The sequence below is a fragment of the Papio anubis genome, chromosome 8, assembly GCF_008728515.1.
Source record: "Papio anubis isolate 15944 chromosome 8, Panubis1.0, whole genome shotgun sequence".
Classification (NCBI taxonomy): domain Eukaryota; kingdom Metazoa; phylum Chordata; class Mammalia; order Primates; family Cercopithecidae; genus Papio; species Papio anubis.
The window spans coordinates 62,680,253-62,704,563 of NC_044983.1; the positions used below are offsets into that span (position 1 = coordinate 62,680,253).

Below are 24,311 nucleotides of genomic sequence, written 5' to 3' on the forward strand. Positions count from 1 at the left end.
AATCTGCAATTTTCTTGTTTATTTACTTACATACTTTCACACCCTCACTGCATATAAATCCTGTGAGAGGAAAGTTCTTGTCTTATTCACCTTTTTATTCCTGGCACCTAATATAGTCCCTAGCACTTAATAAATATTTGTTGAATGAATAAATAAATGAATCACACATATGTGCTGATTTGGAAAAATTTTCAAGATATTTAAAAATTTTAAAGCTAGGTGCAGAAGGTATTTGGAAAGACTGCATTTTTGGTTAGATTTTAAAAATGCAGGACGGGAGGGAAGATCACCTGAGCCTAGGAGTTCAAGACCAGCTGGGCAACATAAGGAGACCCCATATCTACAAAAAATTAAAAAATGATCTGGGTGTGGTGGTACATGCCTGGTGGTATAGTCGCAGCTACACCAGAGGCTGAGGTGTGAGGATAGCTGAACCCAGAACACTGAGGCTGCAGTGAATCTGATCTCACCACTGCACGCCAGCCTTGGTGACAGAGTGAGACCCTGACTCAAAAAAAAAAAAAAAAAAGAATAAAATAAGCATATATGTGATTGTTAATGCATAGGACTTTTTTTTAAGAGACTACAAAAGCACCTGTTTATGACTGGGCATGGTGGCTCACACCTGTAATCCCAACACTTTTGGAGGCCAAGACCGGTGGATTGCTCAAGCCCAGGGGTTCCAGACCAGCCTGGGCAACATTGTGAAACCCTGTCTCTACAAAAAAATACAAAAAAATTAGCCAGGCATGGTGGCGCGTGCCTGTAGTCCCAGCTACTTGGAAGGCTGAGGCACGAGAATCACTTGAGCCCAGGAGGTGGAGGTTGCACTGAGCTGAGATGGCACCACTGTACTCGAGACTGGGTGACAGACCAATACTCTGTCTCAAACAAACGAGAAAACGAAAAAGAACCTGTTTGTAATTTTATAATGAATGCCTCTAGGAGTGAAACTTGAGTTTGTGGGGAAAGTGATCTTCTTATTTTTTAATATATCATTCTTTCCTATTTGGATTTTTACTATGCATATGCATTGATTTTGTAATTAAATTAAATTGAAAAAATACTATTAAAGTAGTACATTTTCTCTGCAGGGTGCAAAACTAGACCATTTCTAAGATTTGCCCCATCAGCCCATTATTTCTTCATCCTGAGTGGCATTATAAAAAGGGTTCAGTACTTTCCAGCAATGAGTGCATCCCTGGGGGTCACTGGTCTCTAAGTTGCTGAACTGAGCTAATGCTGACAATTACGAATACAACTAAAACCACTTCAAGGGGAAAATTTCATGGTTTAAATGTGATATAGTTAGTTTATCAAAAGTAACTTTTAAAAAATAGCACTTCTTTGATGATATAATCATGATTACCTACCTTATGAAGTTTATGTTGTATAGATAGACATACATGTCGATTCAGGGACATATAGGATATTATTTTTTATGGGCTGTCATAATCTATAGTCTGCACTTACATATGTGAATCTCATTAGTAATTTAATACATTTGGCCCTTGGCCCTTTTTTATATTAGTGAATGATTTAGAGAACCTCCCATGTCCCCTAGATATTTGCAGCAGAAAATGGGGTTGGAACTGGTAGGAAGTTGGCTGTAATAACTATATCCTTGTGCTTTTCCTTGCTCAATAGTAAGCATGTCAAAATAGAGTTAATGCAAGAGAAATGTAAATGACCCTAGTCAAAAATGCATGACTTTTCTAGATAAGATTCTTTTACCTGAAGCAGAATTATTTCTAAACATAATATTGACATTGAGATAATCGTAGTATTTATACCTCTCATCAAGGTTAAAGTTCCAAATCTGTGGAAAAATACATTAAATTGTCAGAAACTAGGGCACTGATCTAAATGAAAATTGATTCTTAAACACTTGAAATATATGAACTTTACTGAGATAATTTTGGTGAAAATTAACTAAATTACTTATTATTTCTGCCAGGATCCAAAATAATGAGGTAGTCACAGTGGCTTTAATTGTCAATGTGAGACACTAGTGTTCTCCTTTTCTGTTTAAACATTTAAATTTTATGTTAAGAATAAACTTTGCAAATAACTACTTAAATACTACAAATTCTGAATGCAAAGGAATGCTTTAAAATTATTCAAGCTGGCCAATGAGACCTGATGGGAAGTCTGCTAGGGGACTTGAGGGAAGGTTTTCTTCTGTGATGAAGAGACACATATGGGAAGAAATGCCTCTTCTTCCCTGGATATTCTTATCTAGACACTGAAAGAACACCTGACCCTGTTGCAAATGTCTTGTTAAATGAGGGGGAGGGGAGTTTATCTCAGATGGCAAAGTGGAAAAGAGAAGGAGCCCAGCAACATAAAGACACCTAATAGTCACCAAATTAAATAGAATGAACTAGCCAAAGAGCCACTCCAGCGTAGGCTTCTTGTTAACATAAAATAATTTTTTTTAACTCTTAAAAAAGTATTCAAGAATGATTACACAGAGAGTCCAGAATGTGGAAGTAATTGAAACATTCAAATGAAGGTTAAATTACGTTATTCACGCTTCGGGGATAATATAATATAAATTATGTCCTGAAATTAACATCCCATTAAAGCTTTCAACAAATTACTATAAGGAATCAGCAACCCTTTTCTCAAATTTTACCAGCTTCACTTTTTTTTTTTTGAGATGGAGTCTCGCTCTGTCACCCAGGCTGGAGTGCAGTGGCGCAATCTCGGCTCGCTGCAACCTCCACCTCCCAGGTTCAAGCAATTCTTCTGCCTCAGCCTCCCAAGTAGCTGGGTTGTGCCACCATGGCCGGCTAATTTTTGTATTTTTAGTAGAGGTGGGCTTTCACTGTGTTGGCCAGGTTGGTTTTGAACTCCTGACCTCATGATCTGCCCACTTTAGCCTCCCAAAGTGTTGGGATTACAGGCATGAGCCACGCTCCTGGCCACCATCTCACTTTTAAGGGACAGTAAGTATGCTGTTCTCGAAAGTCTCCAAGGGAAAAAATAATGATTGACAAGGAAGATATTAACTGGAAGGAACAGTTAACTAGAGGGCATAATGTTGCAATTGCAGCCATGTAGAAAACTGATTTGAATATCCTTCGTGTGTGTGTATTTACATACGTGTTCTTGTGTGTTACATATGTATATGTCAGAGATTCCTGTGCCCCAAAAGACAAAAGTCACCTTTCAGAGAGTGTCATCCTTCTGTGTATATGAGCCCTCTCCCAGGAACCTGGAAACTTTGGTCCACTGGTGAGGTTATACATGGTCATGGGCGCTCTACCCCCTTGATAACCACACAGGACACAAAAACAGCAAGGCCCTATTTAAAGAAAAGAAAATGAATGACTGTCTTCCATTTTACAACAGCCATCATACATAAATCTTGTAGTTCTTCAAAAAAAAATAACATTTTCTCATGTGGATAAGCCTTTACTCTCTGGCTAGCTGCTATACCTTATCTACTGCCTCCACCCCACCGAGGTGGGATATCTTGGAGCAGAGGTGCTTAGAGATCATAAGTGGATTCAAAGACTCCCTGATTTGTTTGTGATGGGTTAAGTAAGTGAAGCTTTGTCTAAAACCTTGGGGTCACCAGAAAGGAAGTTACAGTCTGGCCCATGGGCATGACTTCCTCCAGGCCCCTCAGGAAGAAATTTAGAACAACGAACGGAGGTCAGATTTCAGTCCTCAGTTCCCCTGCATCTGAGGTCTATATGCCAGCAGATCTACCTGGTGGGGGTCCAGGTTTCTGAAAACAACTCAGATACATGTGCTAAGATGTTGAGACCTGTAATTCCAGCTACTCGAGAGGCTGAAGAGGGAGGATCGCCTGGGCCCAGGAGGTCGAGGCTGCAGTGAGCCATGATAGTGCCACTGCACAAAGTGAGACTCTTCGCACAAGTGAGCTACCCTGCCCGGCCGACTATTTGTATTTTTAAAAATTGATCTAGGGGATACTAATCTTTTTTCTTTCTTTCTTTTTGTTTTTATGGAGACTCACTCTGTCACCCAGGCTGGAATGCAGTGGTGTGATCTCAGCTCATTGTAACCTCTGCCTCCTGGGTTCAAGAGATTCAGCGATTCTCATGCCTCAGCCTCCCAAGTAGCTGGGATTACAGGCGCCCACCACCACACCCAGCTAGTTTTTATATTTTTAGTATAGACGGGATTTCACCATGTTGGCCAGGATGGTCTCCAACTCCTGATCTCAGGTAATCCACCCACCTCGGCCTCCCAAAGTGCTGAGATTACAGGCGTGAGCCACCGTTCCCAGCCTAGAAGGTTCTTTTCATCCCTTTATGCCTTCCCTGATCGCTTATAACTGAGTTAGGTGCCCCTGGCAGACACTTTTTGTTTTTTGTTTTGTTTTGTTTTTAGAAATGGGTTCTCACTTTGTTGCCCAGGCTGGATTCAAACTCCTGGGCTCAAGATCCTCCTGTTTCAGCCTCCCTCACATTCGGTCCATAGCATCCAGAAATAATGTTTAACCAGTGATCTGAGCATCCCTTGGCCCAGTCAATTTGACACAAAAAATTAACCGTCATGTATGTCAAGCAAAGGCATCATGCTTCCAGAGTCAGTCACTGTAGGGCAGCTTCCTGTTTGGCAAGCAGAGTTCAGGTCATGATAGAAGTATCAGCTACCTTGGCAGCCCAGTTCCATGGAATGGATTTAGAAATTGTTACTATAAATCCAGCCCAGGTTAGTTTCATCTCATGATTCTGTAAGTCATTAATAACCTAAAACTTCTCCCTTCCCTTCCCTTCCCTTCCTTTCCCTTCCCTCCCCTCCCCTTCCTTTCCCTCCCCTCCCCTCCCCTCCCCTCTCCTCTCTCTCTCTCTCTTTCTTTCTCTCTCTCTTTTTCCCTCCCTCCCTCCCTCCTCTCGTTCCTTCCTTCTCTTTCTTTCTCTCTCTCCTTTTCTTTCCCTTTTTTTTTTTTGAGACAGGGTCTTGCTCTGTCACCCAGGCTGCAGTGTGGTGGCTCAATCACAGCTCACTGTAGCCTTGCCACCCTGGTAAGCCCCTTTCTATTTAAACTAGCTAAAGCAGATACTGCAGCCAAACTGATATACCTTCCTTACACGTGGGGGTAACTTTATGACCCAGTTCTGGCAATAAAATATAAGTGGAAGCAGCCAGGCACGGTGGCTCACGCCTGTAATCCCAGCACTTTGGTAGGTGGAGGCGGGCGGATCACGAGGTCAGGAGATCGAAACCATCCTGGCTAACACAGTGAAACCCCGTCTCTACTAAAAATACAAAAAATTAGCCAGGCGTGGTGGCGGGCGCCTTTAGTCCCAGCTACTTGGGAGGTTGAGGCAAGAGAATGGCGTGAACCTGGGAGGCGGAGCTTGCAGTGAGCCGAGATTGAGCCACTGCACTCCAGCTTGGGCGACAGAGCAAGACTCCACCTCCAAAAAAAAAAAAAAAAAAATACATATATATATATATATATATATATATATATATGTATATCTATATTTGTGGACCAACCAATGATTGATGAACAGAGGCACTGAAGCATGAAATAGCTGTGTTTGCGTGCATGTGTTTACTAATAATTAAAATGTAAAATAGGAAATGGTGGAGGGCAGTGACATAGGAAGAGGGTTCATAAATCAAGTTAAGGGGTTGGACTTCATCCTTAGATCATGGGATACCACTGAAGGGATTTGAGCAAGTATGTTACATCTTCAGGTTTGCATTTTTTGATAGGTTACTTGGGTGCAGCCAATACTGAAGGCTGGGAAAACAGTCAAGGCTACAAATTATAAGGTAAAAATGATGAATACCTGCAATAATTATTCTTACATACGTTTACAAATGTAAGAATATCAGTAGGGATTTTGTTTTTTGTTTTTTTTTGAGAGGAAGTCTTGCTCTGCTGCCCAGGCTGGTGTGCAGTGGCTCCGTCTCGGCTCAGTGCAACCACCGCCTCCCCAGGTTCAAGCGATTCTCCTGCCTCAGCCTCTTGAGTAGCTGAAATTACAGGCTCCTGCCACCACGCCTGGCTAATTTTTTGTATTTTCAGTAGAGATGGGGTTTCACTGTGTTAGCCAGGCTGGTCTCAAACTCCTGACCTCATGATCCACCCGCCTCAGCCTCCCAAAGTGCTGGGATTACAGGTGTGAGCCACTGCGCCCAGCCTGGTAGGGAAATTTTTTAACATGGCATTGCTAAGTCAGAGTGTGTACACTTACAATAGTGGGAGATACTGTCAAATTACATTTAAAAGAGCTTATACTCCCAACAGTACAAAAGTCCTCATTTCCTCACCTTCACTAATGATGAGTATTTTTTGTTTGTATCATTGACAGGTGAAATATGTTCTTCTATTGCTTTTAAAATGTGTATTTCTTTTGAGAAATGTCTGTTCATATCCTTTGCCCACTTTTTGATGGGGTTGTTTGTTTTTTTCTTGTAAATTTGTTTGAGTTCTTTGTAGGTTCTGGATATTAGTCCTTTGTCAGATGAGTAGATTGCAAAAATTTTCTCCCATTCTGTAGGTTGCCTGTTCACTCTGATGGTAGTTTCTTTTGCTGTGCAGAAGCTCTTTAGTTTAATGAGATCCCATTTGTCAATTTTGGCTTTTGCTGCCGTTGCTTTTGGTGTTTTAGACATGAAGTCTTTGCCCATGCCTATGTCCTGAATGGTATTACCTAGGTTTTCTTCTAGGATTTTTATGGTATTAGGTCTAACATTTAAGTCTCTAATCCATCTTGAATTAATTTTCGTATAAGGAGTAAGGAAAGGATCCAGTTTCAGCTTTCTACTTATGGCTAGCCAATTTTCCCAGCACCATTTATTAAATAGGGAATCCTTTCCCCATTTCTTATTTTTGTCAGGTTTGTCAAAGATCAGATGGCTGTAGATGTGTGGTATTATTTCTGAGGACTCTGTTCTGTTCCATTGGTCTATATCTCTGTTTTGGTACCAGTACCATGCTGTTTTGGTTACTGTAGCCTTGTAGTATAGTTTGAAGTCAGGTAGCGTGATGCCTCCAGCTTTGTTCTTTTGACTTAGGATTGTCTTGGAGATGCGGGCTCTTTTTTGGTTCCATATGAACTTTAAAGCAGTTTTTTCCAATTCTGTGAAGAAACTCATTGGTAGCTTGATGGGGATGGCATTGAATCTATAAATTACCTTGGGCAGTATGGCCATTTTCACGATATTGATTCTTCCTATCCATGAGCATGGTATGTTCTTCCATTTGTTTGTGTCCTCTTTTATTTCACTGAGCAGTGGTTTGTAGTTCTCCTTGAAGAGGTCCTTTACATCCCTTGTAAGTTGGATTCCTAGGTATTTGATTCTCTTTGAAGCAATTGTGAATGGAAGTTCATTCCTGATTTGGCTCTCTGTTTGTCTGTTACTGGTGTATAAGAATGCTTGTGATTTTTGCACATTAATTTTGTATCCTGAGACTTTGCTGAAGTTGCTTATCAGCTTAAGGAGATTTTGGGCTGAGACAATGGGGTTTTCTAAATATACAATCATGTCATCTGCAAACAGGGACAATTTGACTTCTTCTTTTCCTAACTGAATACCCTTGATTTCTTTCTCTTGCCTGATTGCCCTAGCCAGAACTTCCAACACTATGTTGAAAAGGAGTGGTGAGAGAGGGCATCCCTGTCTTGTGCCAGTTTTCAAAGGGAATTTTTCCAGTTTTTGCCCATTCAGTATGATATTGGCTGTGGGTTTGTCATAAATGGCTCTTATTATTTTGAGGTACGTTCCATCAATACCGAATTTATTGAGCGTTTTTAGCATGAAGGGCTGTTGAATTTTGTCAAAAGCCTTTTCTGCATCTCTTGAGATAATCATGTGGTTCTTGTCTTTGGTTCTGTTTATATGCTGGATTATGTTTATTGATTTGCGAATGTTGAACCAGCCTTGCATCCCATTCATACAGCCAACAGACACATGAAAAAATGCTCATCATCACTGGCCATCAGAGAAATGCAAATCAAAACCACAATGAGATACCATCTCACACCAGTTAGAATGGCGATCATTAAAAAGTCAGGAAACAACAGGTGCTGGAGAGGATGTGGAGAAATAGGAACACTTTTACACTGTTGGTGGGATTGTAAACTAGTTCAACCATTATGGAAAACAGTATGGTGATTCCTCAAGGATCTAGAATTAGATGTACCATATGACCCAGCCATCCCATTACTGGGTATATACCCAAAGGATTATAAATTATGCTGCTATAAAGACACATGCACACGTATGTTTATTGCAGCACTATTCACAATAGCAAAGATTTGGAATCAACCCAAATGTCCATCAGTGACAGACTGGATTAAGAAAATGTGGCACATATACACCATGGAATACTATGCAGCCATAAAAAAGGATGAGTTTGTGTCCTTTGTAGGGACATGGATGCAGCTGGAATCCATCATTCTTAGCAAACTATCACAAGAACAGAAAACCAAACACCGCATGTTCTCACTCATAGGTGGGAACTGAACAAGGAGATCACTTGGACTCAGGAAGGGGAACATCACACACCGGGGCCTATCTTGGGGAGGGGGGAGGGGGGAGGGATTGCATTGGGAGTTATACCTGATGTAAATGACGAGTTGATGGGTGCAGCACACCAACATGGCACAAGTATACATATGTAACAAACCTGCACGTTATGCACATGTACCCTACAACTTAAAGTATAATAATAATAAATAAATTTAAAAAAAATGTGTATTTCTTAATTATGCCTGAACTTGTGTATCTTTTCATAAATCTCCCTCCCTCCCTCCCTCCCTCCCTCCCTTCCTTCCTCCCTTCCTTCCTCCCTTCCTTCCTCAGATTCTCATTCTATCACCCAGGCTGAAGTGCAGCGGGACAATCTCAGCTCACTGCAACCTCCGCCCCCTGGGTTCAAGTGATTCTCCTGCCTCAGCCTGCCAAGCAGCTGGGATTACAGAAGCCTGCCAACATCCATGGCTAATTTTTGTATTTTCAGTAGGGACAGGGGTCCTTGTTGGCCATGTTGGTCACGAGCTCCTGACCTCAAGTGATCTGCCCACCTCAGCCTCCCAAAGTGCTGGGATTACAGGCGTGAGCCACCGTGCCCGGCCCTGTTTGGTTTCTTTGTATGAACTGCTGTTTCTTACCATTTGTGGAAGTTTTTCTTTTTTCTTTTTATTTTTTGGTGGGGGAGGAGGGACAGTCTCGCTCTGTCACCTAGGCTGGAGTGCAGTGGCTCGATCTTGGCTCCCATTTGTGCAAGCTTCTACTAAGTTGTTGGTGTTTTGCTTTTTTGAAATCTGAGAACTGATTTTATGTAAAGAGATTTACTGCTTTATCATGTGTTGTGATTTTTTCCTCTGGCTTGTGTTTTGTCTTTTGACCTTGTCTTTTGCGATTTTTTTTTTATGTAGTCAAAATTAGCCATCTTTCCCTTTAAGGCAGCTTGCGGGTTTTTGTGTCATGCGTCACCTTGCATGTTTAACTCTTCATCAAATGGAGATAATAAGCCAGGGAAGACACACCTGGCTTGCACTGAGCTGCCTACACGCACTTTCTCAGCTATTATTTCATATCAACTTTGTGAGCTAAGGGGAAGAGGGCAAAAGGCAAGAGAAATGTATTGAGAACAAACCCTATACCAAGTGCTTACCACAGTGAGAGACCTGTAGCAAAGGACAGTGTTTTCCAACCAAACTAGGGGTGCAAACTCAGGTGCTTTAAGCATCCAGGCAGTAACGAAGCAGGTAGTCTAGGAAAGGAACCAGGCTCTCAGAGCCATACTGCCTGGGCCTGAATCTGGGCTCTGATTAGCTGGACAACACTGGGCAAGTTTCTCAGACTCTTTCCTAATCCATTTGCAAAGGTCCAGGAAGGTCCTCAGTATCACCACAGTCATTTTGGTGTGTTCTAACTATATATAAGTTCAAATAAGTTGGAATACTGAGCAATTAGGTTGTAAATTGTTGATGCAGATAGTTCATCTCTACTGTATAACTGGGCTAAAATGTCCATACCATGACTGGAATGTGAGGAAAATAATGTAGCTTTATGTCCTGTATCATCTTGTTCTAGAATCCCCATTCCTGAAGAGGAAAACCACCTGCCAAACAGATCCCTTTTGATGTTAGTCTCTGTTCATTAAATATTCAGCCAAGTAAAAGATGAAGCTGTATCAGTGCTGTTTACACTCAATGGGCTTCCTTCCTGCCCTTCTCCATCCATCCCTAGATGGCTTCAGGGAGCAGTTGTGAATCAAAAGGACATGGAGGGAGGGACTGCAGGCTCCCATGCTGTCTGTCCTCTGGGTCTAGACTGCACTGACATAGTGTCTGTCACCACCTGGTCCTTCAGGGTCATTTTGGCACCCACTGCTGAGATCCTGCATCCTGCTTACAATCTCCCCTTTTGCGGGCCATGTACTCTGCGGCCTCTCGTGTTCTGGCATCCTGGCCTGAGTACTCTCAGCAGCTTGTGACCTGTGGCAGCCTGCAGTGTGGGGCTGCCCTCAGGACCCTCCCTCAGCCATTGCTCATCTTGCCTGCCCGGGGTGTGGCTCTGGGCAGAATCCAGAGCTTTGTCAGGCTTTGTCTAGAGAACTGTGGCAAGGTCAGCCCTTGTCTCCAATTCCTCACTGCCCCACGCTTACCTATTCTTCCCAAGGTGGACACCAGTGGAGGTTGACACTCCACTCTCAGTGCTTTGGCCTCCCTTCCCTGTTAGCACCTTTAGTAAAACTCCATTTATAGACCTCCAATCTTGGCGCTTATACACAGAGGGGAGCTTTTGGAAATTAGAATTCGATTTTCTCTCTTCATAAAGTATGAAATTTAAGTCTATTATCTTGCTTGCTAGAGACTCTCAAAGTTATTTTTGCATTTTCATTTCTTTTTTGTTGAGATGGAGTTTTGCTCTTGTCACCCAGGCTGGAGGGCAATGGTGCTATCTCTACTCACTGCAACCTCTGCCTCCTGGGTTCAAGTGATTCTCCAGCCTCAGCCTCCCAAGTAGCTGGGATTATAGGCACCTGCCACCACACCCAGGTAATTCTTGTATTTTTAGTTGAGACGGGGTTTCACCATGTTGGCCAGGCTGATTTCGAACTCCTGACCGTAGGTGATCCATCCACCTTGGCCTCCCAAAGTACTGGGATTACAGGCATGAGCCACTGCACCCAGTCTATTTTTGTATTTTCAAAGGCATACAGTGACTTCGCCTTTGGCCCTTAAGTCAATGAGTTAGGGACGCTGAGGGCCACAGATCAGTTTAGTAATTAAAAATATATTATCTCCTCTTTCCTCTAAACTGCTGCATGCCCTAAGGATATTTACTCACATGAGAGTCCCTAACTCAGCCTGTAATCCCAGCACTTTGGGAGGCCAAGGTATGTGGATCACTTGAGGTCAGGAGTTTGAGACCAGCCTGGCCAACATGGTGAAACCCCGTCTCTACTAATAGGACAAAAATTAGCCAGGTTTGGTGGTGTGTGCTTGTAATCCCACTACTCAGGAGGCTGAGGCAGAAGAATCACTTTAACCTGGGAGGCAGAGGTTGCAGTGAACCCAGATTGTGCCACTGCACTTCAGCCTGGGTGACAGAGTAAAACTGTTTCTCAAAAAAAAAAAAAAAAAAAAAAGTTCCCAACTCATCACCTATTAAGAAGTAGAAACTAAGTCTTTTGGTAGGATCTATTTCTTCTTCGACCCCTTCTTACCTCCCCTTTTCCCCCTCCTCAAGTTTGATTAAACCTCTATCTTGAAAAATAAGCTCTTACCTCCCACCACTGAAACATACTGTCCATTCCGGCAAGAAGCTCTACTTCCTGTCAACAAAGAAAAAGAATGTGCTAATGTAAACAAAGTGTGTATCCCTAGAGTGGCTACAAGTCTGGGTGGGGCTCGCATAGGTTAGGGGAAGAGGAGAGACTAGTAGTCATTGCTTACCGCAAGTTTTCTGCCTTCTGTTAAGCCACTTCCGCTACCACCATCACCCTAGACATTGTCCAGTGTCCAGTCTCTGGCACTGGCTGACTGGAGAGGAAAATAGACCACCTGGGCCCAGTCTTCATTACAGCAGGTGTGGCTGCTCTCTGGACCTCTCAGACCGAGTGTGGCTCACCACTGGCAGCTTTTGTTGTTCTGGTTTGGTTCCAAAGTCAGGTCTCCTCTTTGAGTCAGTCTCTCCTGTTTGTCCCTATAACCACACACCTATAGCAGGACTGGACACTGGTGGAACCGGCCTCTTCTTTCTAAATGGGGGATCTGAAAATAGCTTCGCACCTTTCCTCCTCTCTTGACTTGCCTGCCTCTGCCATTGCATACTATTATTTTCACTTGATTGTAGCCCATGTTTCAAGATGACTCTGGTACAGGGTCTTATGGCCGCAAGGTGGTACAGATGTTCTACACACAGAGTAGGGACAATCTTGCATATGCCTACTTTTTAAAAATACAGCTTAATTAAATTTTTTTTTTTCTCCTGAGACAGGGTCTTACTGTCTCTCTCCTAGGCTGGAGTGCAGTGGCACAATGATGGCTCACTGCAGCCTCCACCTCCTGGGCTCAAGCAATCCTTCTACCTTAGTCTCCCGAGTAGCTGGGACCACAGGCACATGCCACCATGCCCGGCTAATTTTTAAATTTTTTTGTAGAGATGGATTCTCGCTACATTGCCCAGGCTAGTCTTGAACTCTTGGCCTCAAGTGATCCTTCTGTCTCAGCCTCCCAAAGTGCTGGGATTACAGGCATGAGCCACTGCACCTGGCCTTAAAAATTTTCCATCTACATAACATCATATATCCATCTACATAAACAATTAAGCTACCTTGGCCAGGCACAGTGGTTCACGCCTATAATTCCAGCACTTTGGGAGACTGAGGCGAGCAGAACACTTGAGGTCAGGAGTTCAAGACCAGTCTGGCCAACATGGTGAACCCCTATCTCTACTAAAAACACAAAAATTAGTTGAGCATGGTGGCGGGTGCCTGTAGTCCCAGCCACTCAGGAGGCTGAAGCAAAAGAATCGCTTGAACCCAGGAGGCGGAGGTTGCAATGAGCCGAGATGGTACCACTACACTCCAGCCTGGGCAACAGAGGGAAACTCTGTCTCAGAAAAACAAACAAACAAAAAAAACCAGAGTTAAGCTACTTTATAATAGCACACATTTAACATTTTTAAGTTAGTGATTTCAGAGTCTATCTGAAAGTAAAAATGGTTACAATAAATTTTTCTTTAGACATCACATTGCTTGAAATGGCCCCCAGTTTCTAATGGCTAAAAAAAATGGAGATGAGTGATTAAAGTTCATCCCCAGGACATATTTCTTGGCCCTGGGAGGGCAGGAATGCATGAGATAATTAAGTAACATTCATATGCACAAGAAAAGACTACTGACATAATCTTTAATAGGATTATTCTTCAGTTTATTATTTAAAACCTTATGACAGCTAAAATGCTAAGGTATAATTTATAATGAAAGCATTTGAGTGATTGAGGTATATTTCACTGAGCTGGTTTGTCCTATGAGTTGAAATTAAGACTTGTATAAACATAAAAAGGGAAACCTTTCCCAGATTTATGTAGTTAGGTAAGAATACTTAATGTCCCTCACTCCCAACTGTGCTGCAGTGCCATTGCGCAGTGCTCAGAGTCTAAAGGCAGCAAATCTACAGGATTTAAGGAACATTTATTTTTCAGTACAACAGCTGCCTATAAGACCACCAGCTAGCATTACATAACAAAAGTACGTATTATCTTTGAGATACACAACTTTACAGTATTTTCCTAGTGCTTTTAAAATTTTACAATCTTAGCTTTTGAGTTCTTTTAAAATGACAATAACAAAAACAAAATGAAAAAATCAGAAGTGCATGCATCAGAGAAAAACAGCAATACTATACTGTGTCTTACACCATCTGGGAAATTAGGTAACAATCACATCCTCTAGCCATCAGGGGCTGGAGTGCAGTGGCATGATCATGGCTCACTGTAGCCTCAATCTCCCAGGCTCAGGCAATCCTCTCACCTCAGCCTCCTGAGTAGCTGGTACTACAGGCACACACACCAAGCCCTGCTAATTTTTTTGTATTTTTAGTAGAGAAGGAAGGGGTTTCACCATGTTGCCCAGGCTGGTCTTGAACTTCTGACCTCAAGTGATCCTCCCACCCTGGCTTCCCAAAGTGCTGGGATTACAGGCATGAGCCACCTTGCCTGGCCACCAACAATGATTTAAAAAAACTCGACTGGACGTGGTGGCTGACGCCTGTAATCCCAGCACTTTGGGAGGCCAAGGTGGATGGGAGATCGAGACCACCCTGGCTAACATGGTGAAACCCCGTCTCTACTAAAAATACAAAAAAATCAGCCGGGAGTGGTGGCAGGCACCTGCAGTCCGAGCTATTTGGGAGGCTGAGGCAGGAGAATGGCGTGAGCCTGGGAGGCAGAGCTTGCAGTGAGCCGAGATTGCGCCACTGCACTCCAGCCTGGGCGACACAGCGAGACTGTCTCAAAAAACAAAACAAAACAAAAAACAAACAAAATCATTAATTTGTCACCAGGTGAAGACAGAATCTGCTAGTGCTAGAGGAGTCAAAGTTCATAGCTTTTCAAATAAAATACACAATTGATATAATTTGTAGTAACCCACACGTAATAAGAAAAGAGCATTTAGATTAAGCCATCTCTCAAAATATCTACTATATAAATTGAGATCAGAAGCAGTTTGATTTGTGGTTTCTTCTCCCTGCCAGCTAATAATAACAATACGATTATACATAGAGCCAACAAGCCACTTGTCTTATCGTGTCATGATAACAAATATAAATCATGTGTTCATTTCTAAGTGAATCATGTTGGCCACTGTAAAGAGATGTTCTGTGTATATTAGATTATTTCCTCAGCAGTGGCTCATGCCTGTAATCCCAGTTGTTTGGGAGGCTGAGGTGGGTGGATCACTTGAGGCCAGGAGTTTGAGAACCCCCGGGGTCACATGGCAAAACCCCATCTCTACCCAAAATACAAAAATTAGCTGGGAATGGTGGCGCACCTCTGTAATCCCAGCTACTCGGGAGGCTGAGGCAGGAGAATCGCTTGAACCTGGGAGGTGGAGGTTGCAGTGAGCTGAGATCTCGCCACTGCACTCCAGCCTGGGCAGCAGAATGAGACTCCATCTCGAAAAACAACAGAGGCTGGGCGCTGTGGCTTGCGCCTGTAATCCCAGCACTTTGGGAGGCCGAGGCAGGCGGATCACTTGAGGTCAGGAATTCGAGACCAGCCTGACCAACAAGTTGAAACCCTGTCTCCTACTAAAAATACAAAAGTTAGGTGGGCATGGTGGTACATGCCTGTAGTCCCACTTACTCAGGAGGCTGAGAGGCACGAGAATCGCTTGAACCCAAGAGGTGGAGGTTGCAGTGAATGGAGATTGTGCCACTGTGCTCTAGCCTGGGAAACAGTGAGACTCTGTCTCAAAAAAAAAAAAAAAAAAAAAAAAAAAAAAAAAAAAAAAAAAAAAAAGACAGCATGGTAAAAAAGCAGCTAACACCAAGCAGGCATCTATCATCTAAAAAGATTTTCAAAAGTACCTTCAGTGTTTGTTAAATATCCAAAGAGAGAAATGCAAATTTAACAGACTAATTTTTAAATGAGTACTTTATTTTTATAATACCTCTTATCATGACCATTCACCATTAAAGCATTAAAACAGCATGTTCCTTTGAATCTTCGAGTGAAAATATGAAATTTCTCCTCTGTAATTTTCCAACCTACCAACACCTATCATCATATCTAGCAATTTAATAAAATGTTATGAAAATCTGTAACAAATACACTTCTTTGGCATTAAAACAACTTGTAACTGGATGAGAAGAATTAAAAAGTAATACCATCAAGGGCAAAGCTCTACTAACTATTTAACAGGATGACTTAGAAGTCTAATTATTCAACACATAGTTGTTTCCCCAGTTAAATGCTTTAAAAACTAGCCAAACTAATAAATCTTAAGAATTATTAGCAAGAAAACAATTTTTCTGAAATTCTTGCTGTTAAATTTAGTGTTTACAATTCAGTTTGGGGTAACTTTAAAGAAGTTTTGATTTCATTCCTTAGGATAAAGATTCTTTTTAGCACTTCTTATGTCAATAACTTATAATAGTGAATGGCTGAATCCAAATCTCATTTTACTTTTTATTTTTCCATGTTATATGAGTAGGTAAATATGTTTACAAATATTTAAATATGCAAGTACTTTTCTACATATTAATATGTAGAGAACTTTTATTATTTATCTTTCTTGAAAAAAGATATGCTTCGGTCACATTATGTGTATATTCACATTAAAACAATAAAACTGGGCCAGGCATGGTGGTTCTTGCCTATAATCCCAACACTTTGGGAGGTGAGGCGGGAGGATTTTTTGAGCCAGGATTTCAAGACTAGCCTAGGCAACACAGTGAGACCCCATCTCTACAAAAAATAAAAGAATTAGCCAGGTGTGGTGACATGCACCTACATTGTGAACTCTGCTGTCCGCTGACACCTGGTCTTCTGTTCACACTGGACTGCAGGGATTCCCAGTGCCTTCCACAAGTTGCAAACACAGTAAGATACAGAATAACCCTCTAGGAAGGTGGCCAAGCCCTGTCCTCTGAGCAAACCATTTCTAATACTCCAAACAAGTTTTCTGAGAGGGAAAAATAACTACTTATTGAATTTATTGCATATTCATATTACTGCAACAGTTTTCTTCAACTGAAATGGCGTCTTAGACCAACTTAAGCACAGTATGGTTTTCACAAAAAAGGAATACTGGTATATTATAAACACAGATTTTATCTTTCTAAACTAGGAAGACTGCACCAACAGATATGAACTTTTCTGTTTGTAATAGATACACTATAGCAATGTGTGCACTCTTTAGCTACATACACAATTGTTTGCTTTCAAGTGACTTCTTTTTTCTAATAATTTCTCTTGCACTATATAGTAGTGACTCTCATACTGAACAGATAAGCTGTGTGTTTTATATAACACTGATTATTTCATTCCACATTTAGACAGATAAACCTGAACATCCAACTATGGGTTCACATGTAAACTTTCAGAAATTTTGTTATGTCTCAAATAATAAATATAGAATTATGTCATAGTATTTAAAAACAATAGCCACCACTTCTACCAGCCCCCACCAGGGGAGAGCCTAAGGCTGTGAGTCTGTTGGAGTGTTGTCATTATTTGTTTTTTCTCCAGAAACAGAATGCTTCAGAAACTGACCAGTAGCACCGATGTACAATCTTGATCGCATGGGCCATTTCTGAAAAAGATTATTTCAACAAGAATTCAAAAGTTAGTATCTGTGACATATATTAACGTGGTCTACAATGTTAAAGATTGCAAACAGCCCAATGCAAATGCAATATTATGTAGCTAATAACAATTGTAAGTATGAAGTACAAGGAACAACATGAAAAAATGTTTATTAATGCTCACAGTAAAAAACAAAAATATACTCAGACTTTGATTAAAATTTTAGAAGTAATATGTGTGCTTATGGATAAGAACTGTAAGAAATCATGAAAAATAAATATAGTTAAAGTGTAGAAAAACATATCTGCCTGTAATGTTTTAATTTCAAACTAAACCTAAAACAAAATTAAGCCTAAAACTAGATCCTTGGCTTTAAAAATATTTTTAAAAGTCCCAATTTTAGTATATGTGGGGCTGAAGTGAGCACTATATTTTAAAAAGTTCTACGTGGTATTATGTGTCTACACGTATCAAAGGACCACAGTGAAAAGTGTCAACTATCTATACATGTTCTTTTTTTTTTTTTTTTTTTTGAGACGGAGTCTCGCTCTGTCACCCAGGCTGGAGTGCAGTGGCACGATCTCGGTTCACTGCAACCTCCGTCTCCTGGGTTCAAGCGATTCTCCTGCCTCAGCCTCCTGAATAGCTAGGATTATAGGCGCCTACCACCACGCCTGGCTAATTTTTGTATTTTTAGCAGAGATGGGGTTTTACCACATTGGCCAGGCTGGTCTTGAACTCCTGACCTCAAGAGATCACCTGCCTCAGCCTCCCAAAGTGCTGGGATTACAGGCGTGAGCCACCAAGCCCAGCCCCATCTATGCATCTTATCTAGCTAAAAACAGTATCTCGAAGTCATGAATATTAGAATATTTGGTATTATACTAAGAGAACATCCTGATTAAATGTCTGTATGTATTGACATCATCTAGCTCTAACCTTTTGGTAATCATCACATTTGAATTACTGATGGTGATTTTTCTAAATTCATCTCAAACAATATAATTTATTGCCAGACAGACATAATGATGAAAAAACAGGGCCGGGCGCGGTGGCTCAAGCCTGTAATCCCAGCACTTTGGGAGGCCGAGACGGGCGGATCACGAGGTCAGGAGATCGAGACCATCCTGGCTAACACGGTGAAACCCCGTCTCTACTAAAAAAAAAAAAAAAAAAAATTAGCCGGGCGAGGTGGCGGGCGCCTGTAGTCCCAGCTACTCGGGAGGCTGAGGCAGGAGAATGGCGGGAACCCGGGAGGCGGAGCTTGCAGTGAGCTGAGATCCGGCCACTGCACTCCAGCCCGGGCGACAGAGCGAGACTCCGTCTCAAAAAAAAAAAAAAAAACATATTACATGAGTAGTTCTTTCAGAATAAAACTCTTTTTGGAAGGAGGCAGGTGTCATATAATCAGTTAAGTTCTAAGATCCTTAGAATACTACTTTTGTTTAATACAGAGATGGACTTTAAAAAAAAAAAAAAAAAAAGCAACTCCTAAAGGTCAGCAATCTGGTCCCACACTCTCCGGGGAGCAAGTGCTGCCTTATGTAAGCAGGCTACCTATCTTCATCAGCGAACACACACAGGCCAACTGCTAGTTACATAGCACCATAATATGTTTTTAAATGCCTGCCAGATAATTCATAGTGCTCAAATAGAGGTACAATTATTAACACACCAAAGAACATTAAGAGCTCTGGGTTCGCAACCCAAGTTGCATATAAGACTCACCCAGAGAGCTTTAAATAAATACTGATGGCCAAGTCACACCCCAGAACAATTAAGTCAGAATGGACTATTAATTCTGTTACAGAGTTAAAAGAATGTAAGTAGAGTTAGATCTCAGATGGAATAATATAAACTCTCATTGCACTTGTGAGCACAGTTATTTTCACCTAAACTGGGACTCCAAATGTAAAACATAGCCATAAAGAATAAGTGGGCATGTGATACTATCTGGAAAGTTTTGTTCTGTGGCAACCAAAGTCCTAATTTTTATTTTTTTTATTTTATTATATTATTATTTATGAGACAGGGTCTCATTCTGCTGCACAAGCTGGAGTGGCAGTGGTGTGATCATGGCTCACTGCAGCCTAAACCTGCTGGGCTCATGCAATCTTCCTGCCTCAGCTTCCTGAGTTAGGACTACAGGTGCCTGCCACCATGCTGGGCTAATTAAAAATTTGTTTTTTTGTTTGTTTATTTATTTGTTTTTGCAGAGGCAGAGTCTCACTGTGTTGCTTTGAGTTCGAGGGTGGTCTTGAACTACTGGGCTCAAGTGATCCTCCTGCCTCAGCCTCCCAAAGTGCTGGGATTATAGGTGTGATCCACCACACCCGGACTCAATTTTTAAAAATAATACATACGCATTCCTATACATCCTAGGTGTATCATTGTCAGTGGTCCTGTTCCTGGGATCTTTTACAAAGATAAACTAATGTGTTTTTTATTTTTATTTTTTTTGAGACGGAGTCTTGCTCTGTCACCCAGGCTGGAGTGCAGTGGCGTGATCTTGGCTCACTGCAACCTCGGCCTCCAGGGTTCAAGTGATTCTCCTGCCTTAGCCTCCAAGTAGTTGGGATTACAGGCATGTGCCACCATGCCCAGCTAATTTTTGTATTTTTAGTAGAGATGGGGTTTTGCCATGTTGGCCAGGATGGTCTCGAACTCCTGACCTCAAGTGATCCACCCACCTCAGCCTCCCAAAGTGCTGGGATTACAGTGTAAGCCACCACGCACAGCCAAACTAATATGTTTTAGAAACTGGAGTGAGGTTTATCTGATGTATCAAGATCTGGCATTGTTATATCAGATTAAAGTCTTTCATTATACTGAAGATCCCAGTGCTGTAGTGTTTGTGTCCCTCCAAAATGCACATGTTGAAGCTCTTACCTCCAAGGTGATAGGATTTAGAGACAAGGCCTTTGGGAGGTAAAAAGAGTTAGATTAGGTCATGAGGAACTAATGCCATTTAGAAAGAGGAGAAAAATCCGGGTGCAGGAGGCGGTGAAACCATGCCTGTAAACCCCTAACACTTTGGGAGACACAGGCAGGCAGATCACAGTCCAGCAAGACCAAGACCATCCTGGGCAACATGGAAATAATTCAACTCTGGAGGTGGAGGTTGCAGTGAGTTAATCACCACACCACACACTCCAGCCTGACGACAGAGCAAAGGAGTCCATCTCAAAAAAAAAAAGTTGGATGTGGTGGCTCATGCCTGTAATCCCAGTACTTTGGGAGGCTGAGGTGGGTGGATCACCTGAGGTCAGGGGTTCGAGACCAGCCTCGCCAACATGGTGAAACCCCGTCTCTACCAAAAATACAAATATTAGCTGGGCGTGGTGGTGGGTGCCTGTAATCCCAGCTACTTGGGAGGCTGAGGCAGAAGAATCACTTGAACCCAGGGGGCAGAGGTTGCAGTGAGCCGAGATTGCACCACTGCACTCCAGCCTGGGTGATAGAACGAGACCCCATCTCAAAAAACAACAACAACAAAAAGCACTTAGTTTAAATAAGTGACTCAAAAATAACAAAACCCTGTTATCTATTTTTTTCAATTATTGTTTACCTATCATAGACAATGATTATAAAATAAGGGGCACGATAATAAAGTCATTTGTATTTTTCTGCCAATGTAGAGATCTGAAATATATTTCTGTTTCTTAGACAATCACTGCCTTTTGGGCAGCTGATGCTGATGGAAATAAATTGCTCATACCCCACAGGGATTAAAAACTGCCATTTCAGGCTATGCACCAGGTCCCCAGTCTCTTAAACTTCCAGTTTAATTTGAGATGTTTGTTCTCTTTTTTTGAGACAGGGTCGTGCTCAGTTACCCAGGCATGCAGTGGTGCAATGTAGACACAATCTCTTGGGCTCAAGCAGTCCTCTCGCATAAGCCTCCCCAGTAGCTGGCACTACAGGTGCACACACCACAGCCACCTAATTTTTAAAATTCTTAGTATAGAGGAAGTCTTGCTATGAAATGCTCTTAAAGTAAATCCCCAACAGTGGTAATGTGCTAACAATACTGATAATAAGGACTTGTGATTCAAAATAATGACCTTGAAATATTTGTTAAAAAGCTTTGATCATCAGGGTAAGACTAACACTATGTTGTAAGGCAGAAAAATGAAGTCATTTTAGAACACTTTTTACTAAACAATAGTTTATAATGAGCCTTTAGTTAACCATAAAAGTGCAAATAGGATATTTTAATTTCTTTCACATTAATCAAAGGTAGACAATGTTTAAACATTTTGGTAGTGTCTGTAAACTAATGTGTTAACAGTTAACAGGCGGTTTCAATTATGTACATAACATCTCTTTCCTCTGAACTTCCGTAGCACATAATTATAGTTCTTTTATGGAAAACGTAACATTCGCCCTTCCAGTACTGTTGTTTCTTTGTCGTTGTCTCAATAATATGTTCATATAGGAAAGGGACTGAGTCTTATTGTGTTCACTCCCCTAAAATAGTGCTTTGCACACAGTAAGAATTCAATACATGTTTGATTTTAAAACACGCTTGATTTTAGTCACTTGTTCAAGCAACATTAATTTCATTAAAAAAAATCTTTGGCTTTGTATCATTATCTCTAGAGTTGTCTTTTAAAATATTCAATTAAAACAATCAATATTTACAAATAAAAAGTTATGATTATAAAAACATTTGGTACATGAATCAGGTGCAAAAAGACACTTGCTATGCTTCTTGTTACATGGAAATGACGCTTCTAACATTATTCATTCAAAAAAAGCATCCCAAGAAAAAATAAGATGAAAAGCATCTTGACTTCTCATTCTGAATTATGTCTCCCATAAAGTATTTAACGGATGCTCTTTGTATTACAATCTACTTAATGTTAAAATAAACTTCCTTGAGTATATGGCAAATGTCAAATCAAAAGAAATCTAATATTAATGGTATATTCGAATAGTAATCTAATGAACATGGTAATACAGAACCCCTTAATAATGACTTTTCTGCTGAGATTATAAACTTACAAATGAGATAAGGTATATCATAATTATAAATAATGATATTTCATGTCTTCATATTTCATATTGAAATGATTTGTCTATCATTATGATTATATTTGCAAAGTAAATTTTGTTAAACCTTACCACAGAATGGTTAGTTCAGTTAATATCAGAGGGTGTGCTTTACCATACTGAATAATTTATTGAACACTGATATACTTAAAGCTAAGTCTTAAGTATTAACTTTGCATTTGTGTGTGTGTGCGTGTGCACGCGTGTGGCCAAATATTTCAGGGTGGTGAAGCCAAAACTCTGAAAATTTAGGTTTGGCAAATAATGAGATGATGCATTTGGAACACAAAGATTAGTGTAAGGTTTCAAAACAATCAAATCTAGAAGAAGAGGATGATGCAAAAACCGACCACTGTAATAGGTAACAAAGCATAATCATATATACCATGTTAAGTGAAAATTTTACCTATATGTAAAGAAATTATGCAAAATGGATTCTCTTGTCTAATTTTGTACATTACAGACTTTGAATTTAGTAATCAATTCACTCAACACACATGCCAATCTATTGCGAACGTATTTAAAAACACTGTAGTTTTTTCTAATACTTTTGGTAGCTGTCAAGTATATGATATTTAACCTTTATTTAAACGGACTGAAATTTTACTACATAGAGATGCAGAACGGTCTCATTTGTTCTTACTAGTTTTACCAAAAAATTTCAACAGTGTTTTCCTAGAATCACTTAGGGCCATTACTCCAGTGAAATCTTTCAAATATCCCATAAAAATCAATGAAAGCATAATTATATAAATAAAAGATGCTTAAAAACTCTCCGAGGGTCATACATACAACTCAGATATTAAACATTATCAGGATGTGCAACCAAGCCCCCATTTCTCACCTTGGAAGGTACACAAATCCTTCAGAGGCATCCTGTAAGGGGCCTGCGAGACTCTTACTCAAGCCACCCCGGCTTTAAACGCCTCACTCGCCACCTGCGAACGGCGAAGGAGCAGCCTCTCGCGGCGGGGACCTTGCCACCAGTACCCTCGCAGGCCGAGGTCGTTCTCCCGGTCGGCTTCCCGCCTCACCCGAAAAGGAATGAGAGCATCTACCCAAGACAGTGACTGGCAGGGCGGATCAAGGTGTCCTGGTCTCGGCCCCAGCCCCGCGGTGCGCCCCCGCCCGCTTACCTTGACCGGGTGCAGGTAGCCATCGCCGCGCAGGGAGCCCAACCCGGGGTCCGCCGCCGCCTCGGCGTCGTCCTGCAGGCTGCGGGTGAGGTGCGCGATGTAGGTGGTGGCCAGCAGCAGCACGTCCAACTTGGACAGCTTGGTGTCGGGCGGCACGGACGGCAGCGTGCGCTGCAGCTCCAGGAAGGCGTGCCGCAGGGTCTGCACCCGGCTGCGCTCCCGCGCTGCATTCGCCGCCGCCGGCCGCCCGCTCCCGGAACGCGCACCGTCCCCGGGGCCCGCCGGCCCCGGCCCGGTCAGCCCGGTACTCGAGTCGCGGATGGCGGCGGCCAGGGGCGCGGGCTCGGCGCTGACGCTGAGAGGGCTGCGCGCGGGGCGGTCGCGCTCCATGGCAGCTTACCGCGCCGCACGCCCTGCAAAGGACCGAAGGTGCGGTGAGGCCGGGGGGTGGTCGGGCTTAACCCGAGAGGCGCAGCCCCCTGGTTCTCCCCGTGCGCCCACTAGCAGCCCAGCGGGGCTGAGGGCGATCTAAAGCGAGCTCGTTTTGCCTGGGGCGCGTTTTGCCTCCCGACGTCTGGGGCGAGTTGCGGGGCTCCGGAGTTCTTGGGCTTCCTAGAAGGATGAAGAGAGGCGCGGTGCCGGCTTTGCTTTTCAGGGGCAAATTAAGCGAAAGGTCTACTCTACCCGGGAAGAAAGATCTCGGAAGCTCAGTTTAGGATCGGCAGTCGTTCGCGATTCGGCGACTTTATCCAACCCGGGCGCACGAGAGGTGGCGCGGCTCCCCCTCGCCGACGCCGCGGAAAACCACGGCTCACCAGCTGCCCTCGGCCTTTCACGCCAGGGGGGATTTCT

General features: G+C 42.2%; 2 protein-coding genes across 2 annotated transcripts in view; both read right to left on the bottom strand.

Moving 5' to 3' along the window:
• Positions 1–15,597: 15,597 nt before the first annotated feature.
• TCF24 (transcription factor 24) lies at positions 15,598–23,878 on the bottom strand. The gene is made up of 2 exons (XM_017962071.3): positions 23,460–23,878; positions 15,598–17,275 (listed from the first exon to the last, which is right to left on the bottom strand). The coding sequence occupies exons 1-2, from the start codon at positions 23,847–23,849 to the stop codon at positions 17,162–17,164; spliced, it is 504 nt and encodes a 167-aa protein (XP_017817560.1). The 5' UTR covers positions 23,850–23,878; the 3' UTR covers positions 15,598–17,161.
• An 87-nt stretch (positions 23,879–23,965) lies between these two features.
• PPP1R42 (protein phosphatase 1 regulatory subunit 42) overlaps positions 23,966–24,311 on the bottom strand; it is a 68,365-nt gene continuing 68,019 nt past the window's right edge. Inside the window, exon 11 of the transcript XR_004185845.1 lies at positions 23,966–24,071. The gene's annotated coding sequence lies outside the window, so the exon portion shown is untranslated. The remainder of the gene's footprint in view (positions 24,072–24,311) is intronic.

Bases quoted from the DNA above. Each gene is read 5' to 3' on its own strand.
- TCF24 (XM_017962071.3), bottom strand. From the start codon at position 23,849: ATGGAGCGCGACCGCCCCGCGCGCAGCCCTCTCAGCGTCAGCGCCGAG. The intron at 17,276-23,459 runs GTAAGCGGGCGG...AATCTTTTTCAG, and splicing joins GCTACCTGCACCCGGTCAAG to AAATGGCCCATGCGATCAAG.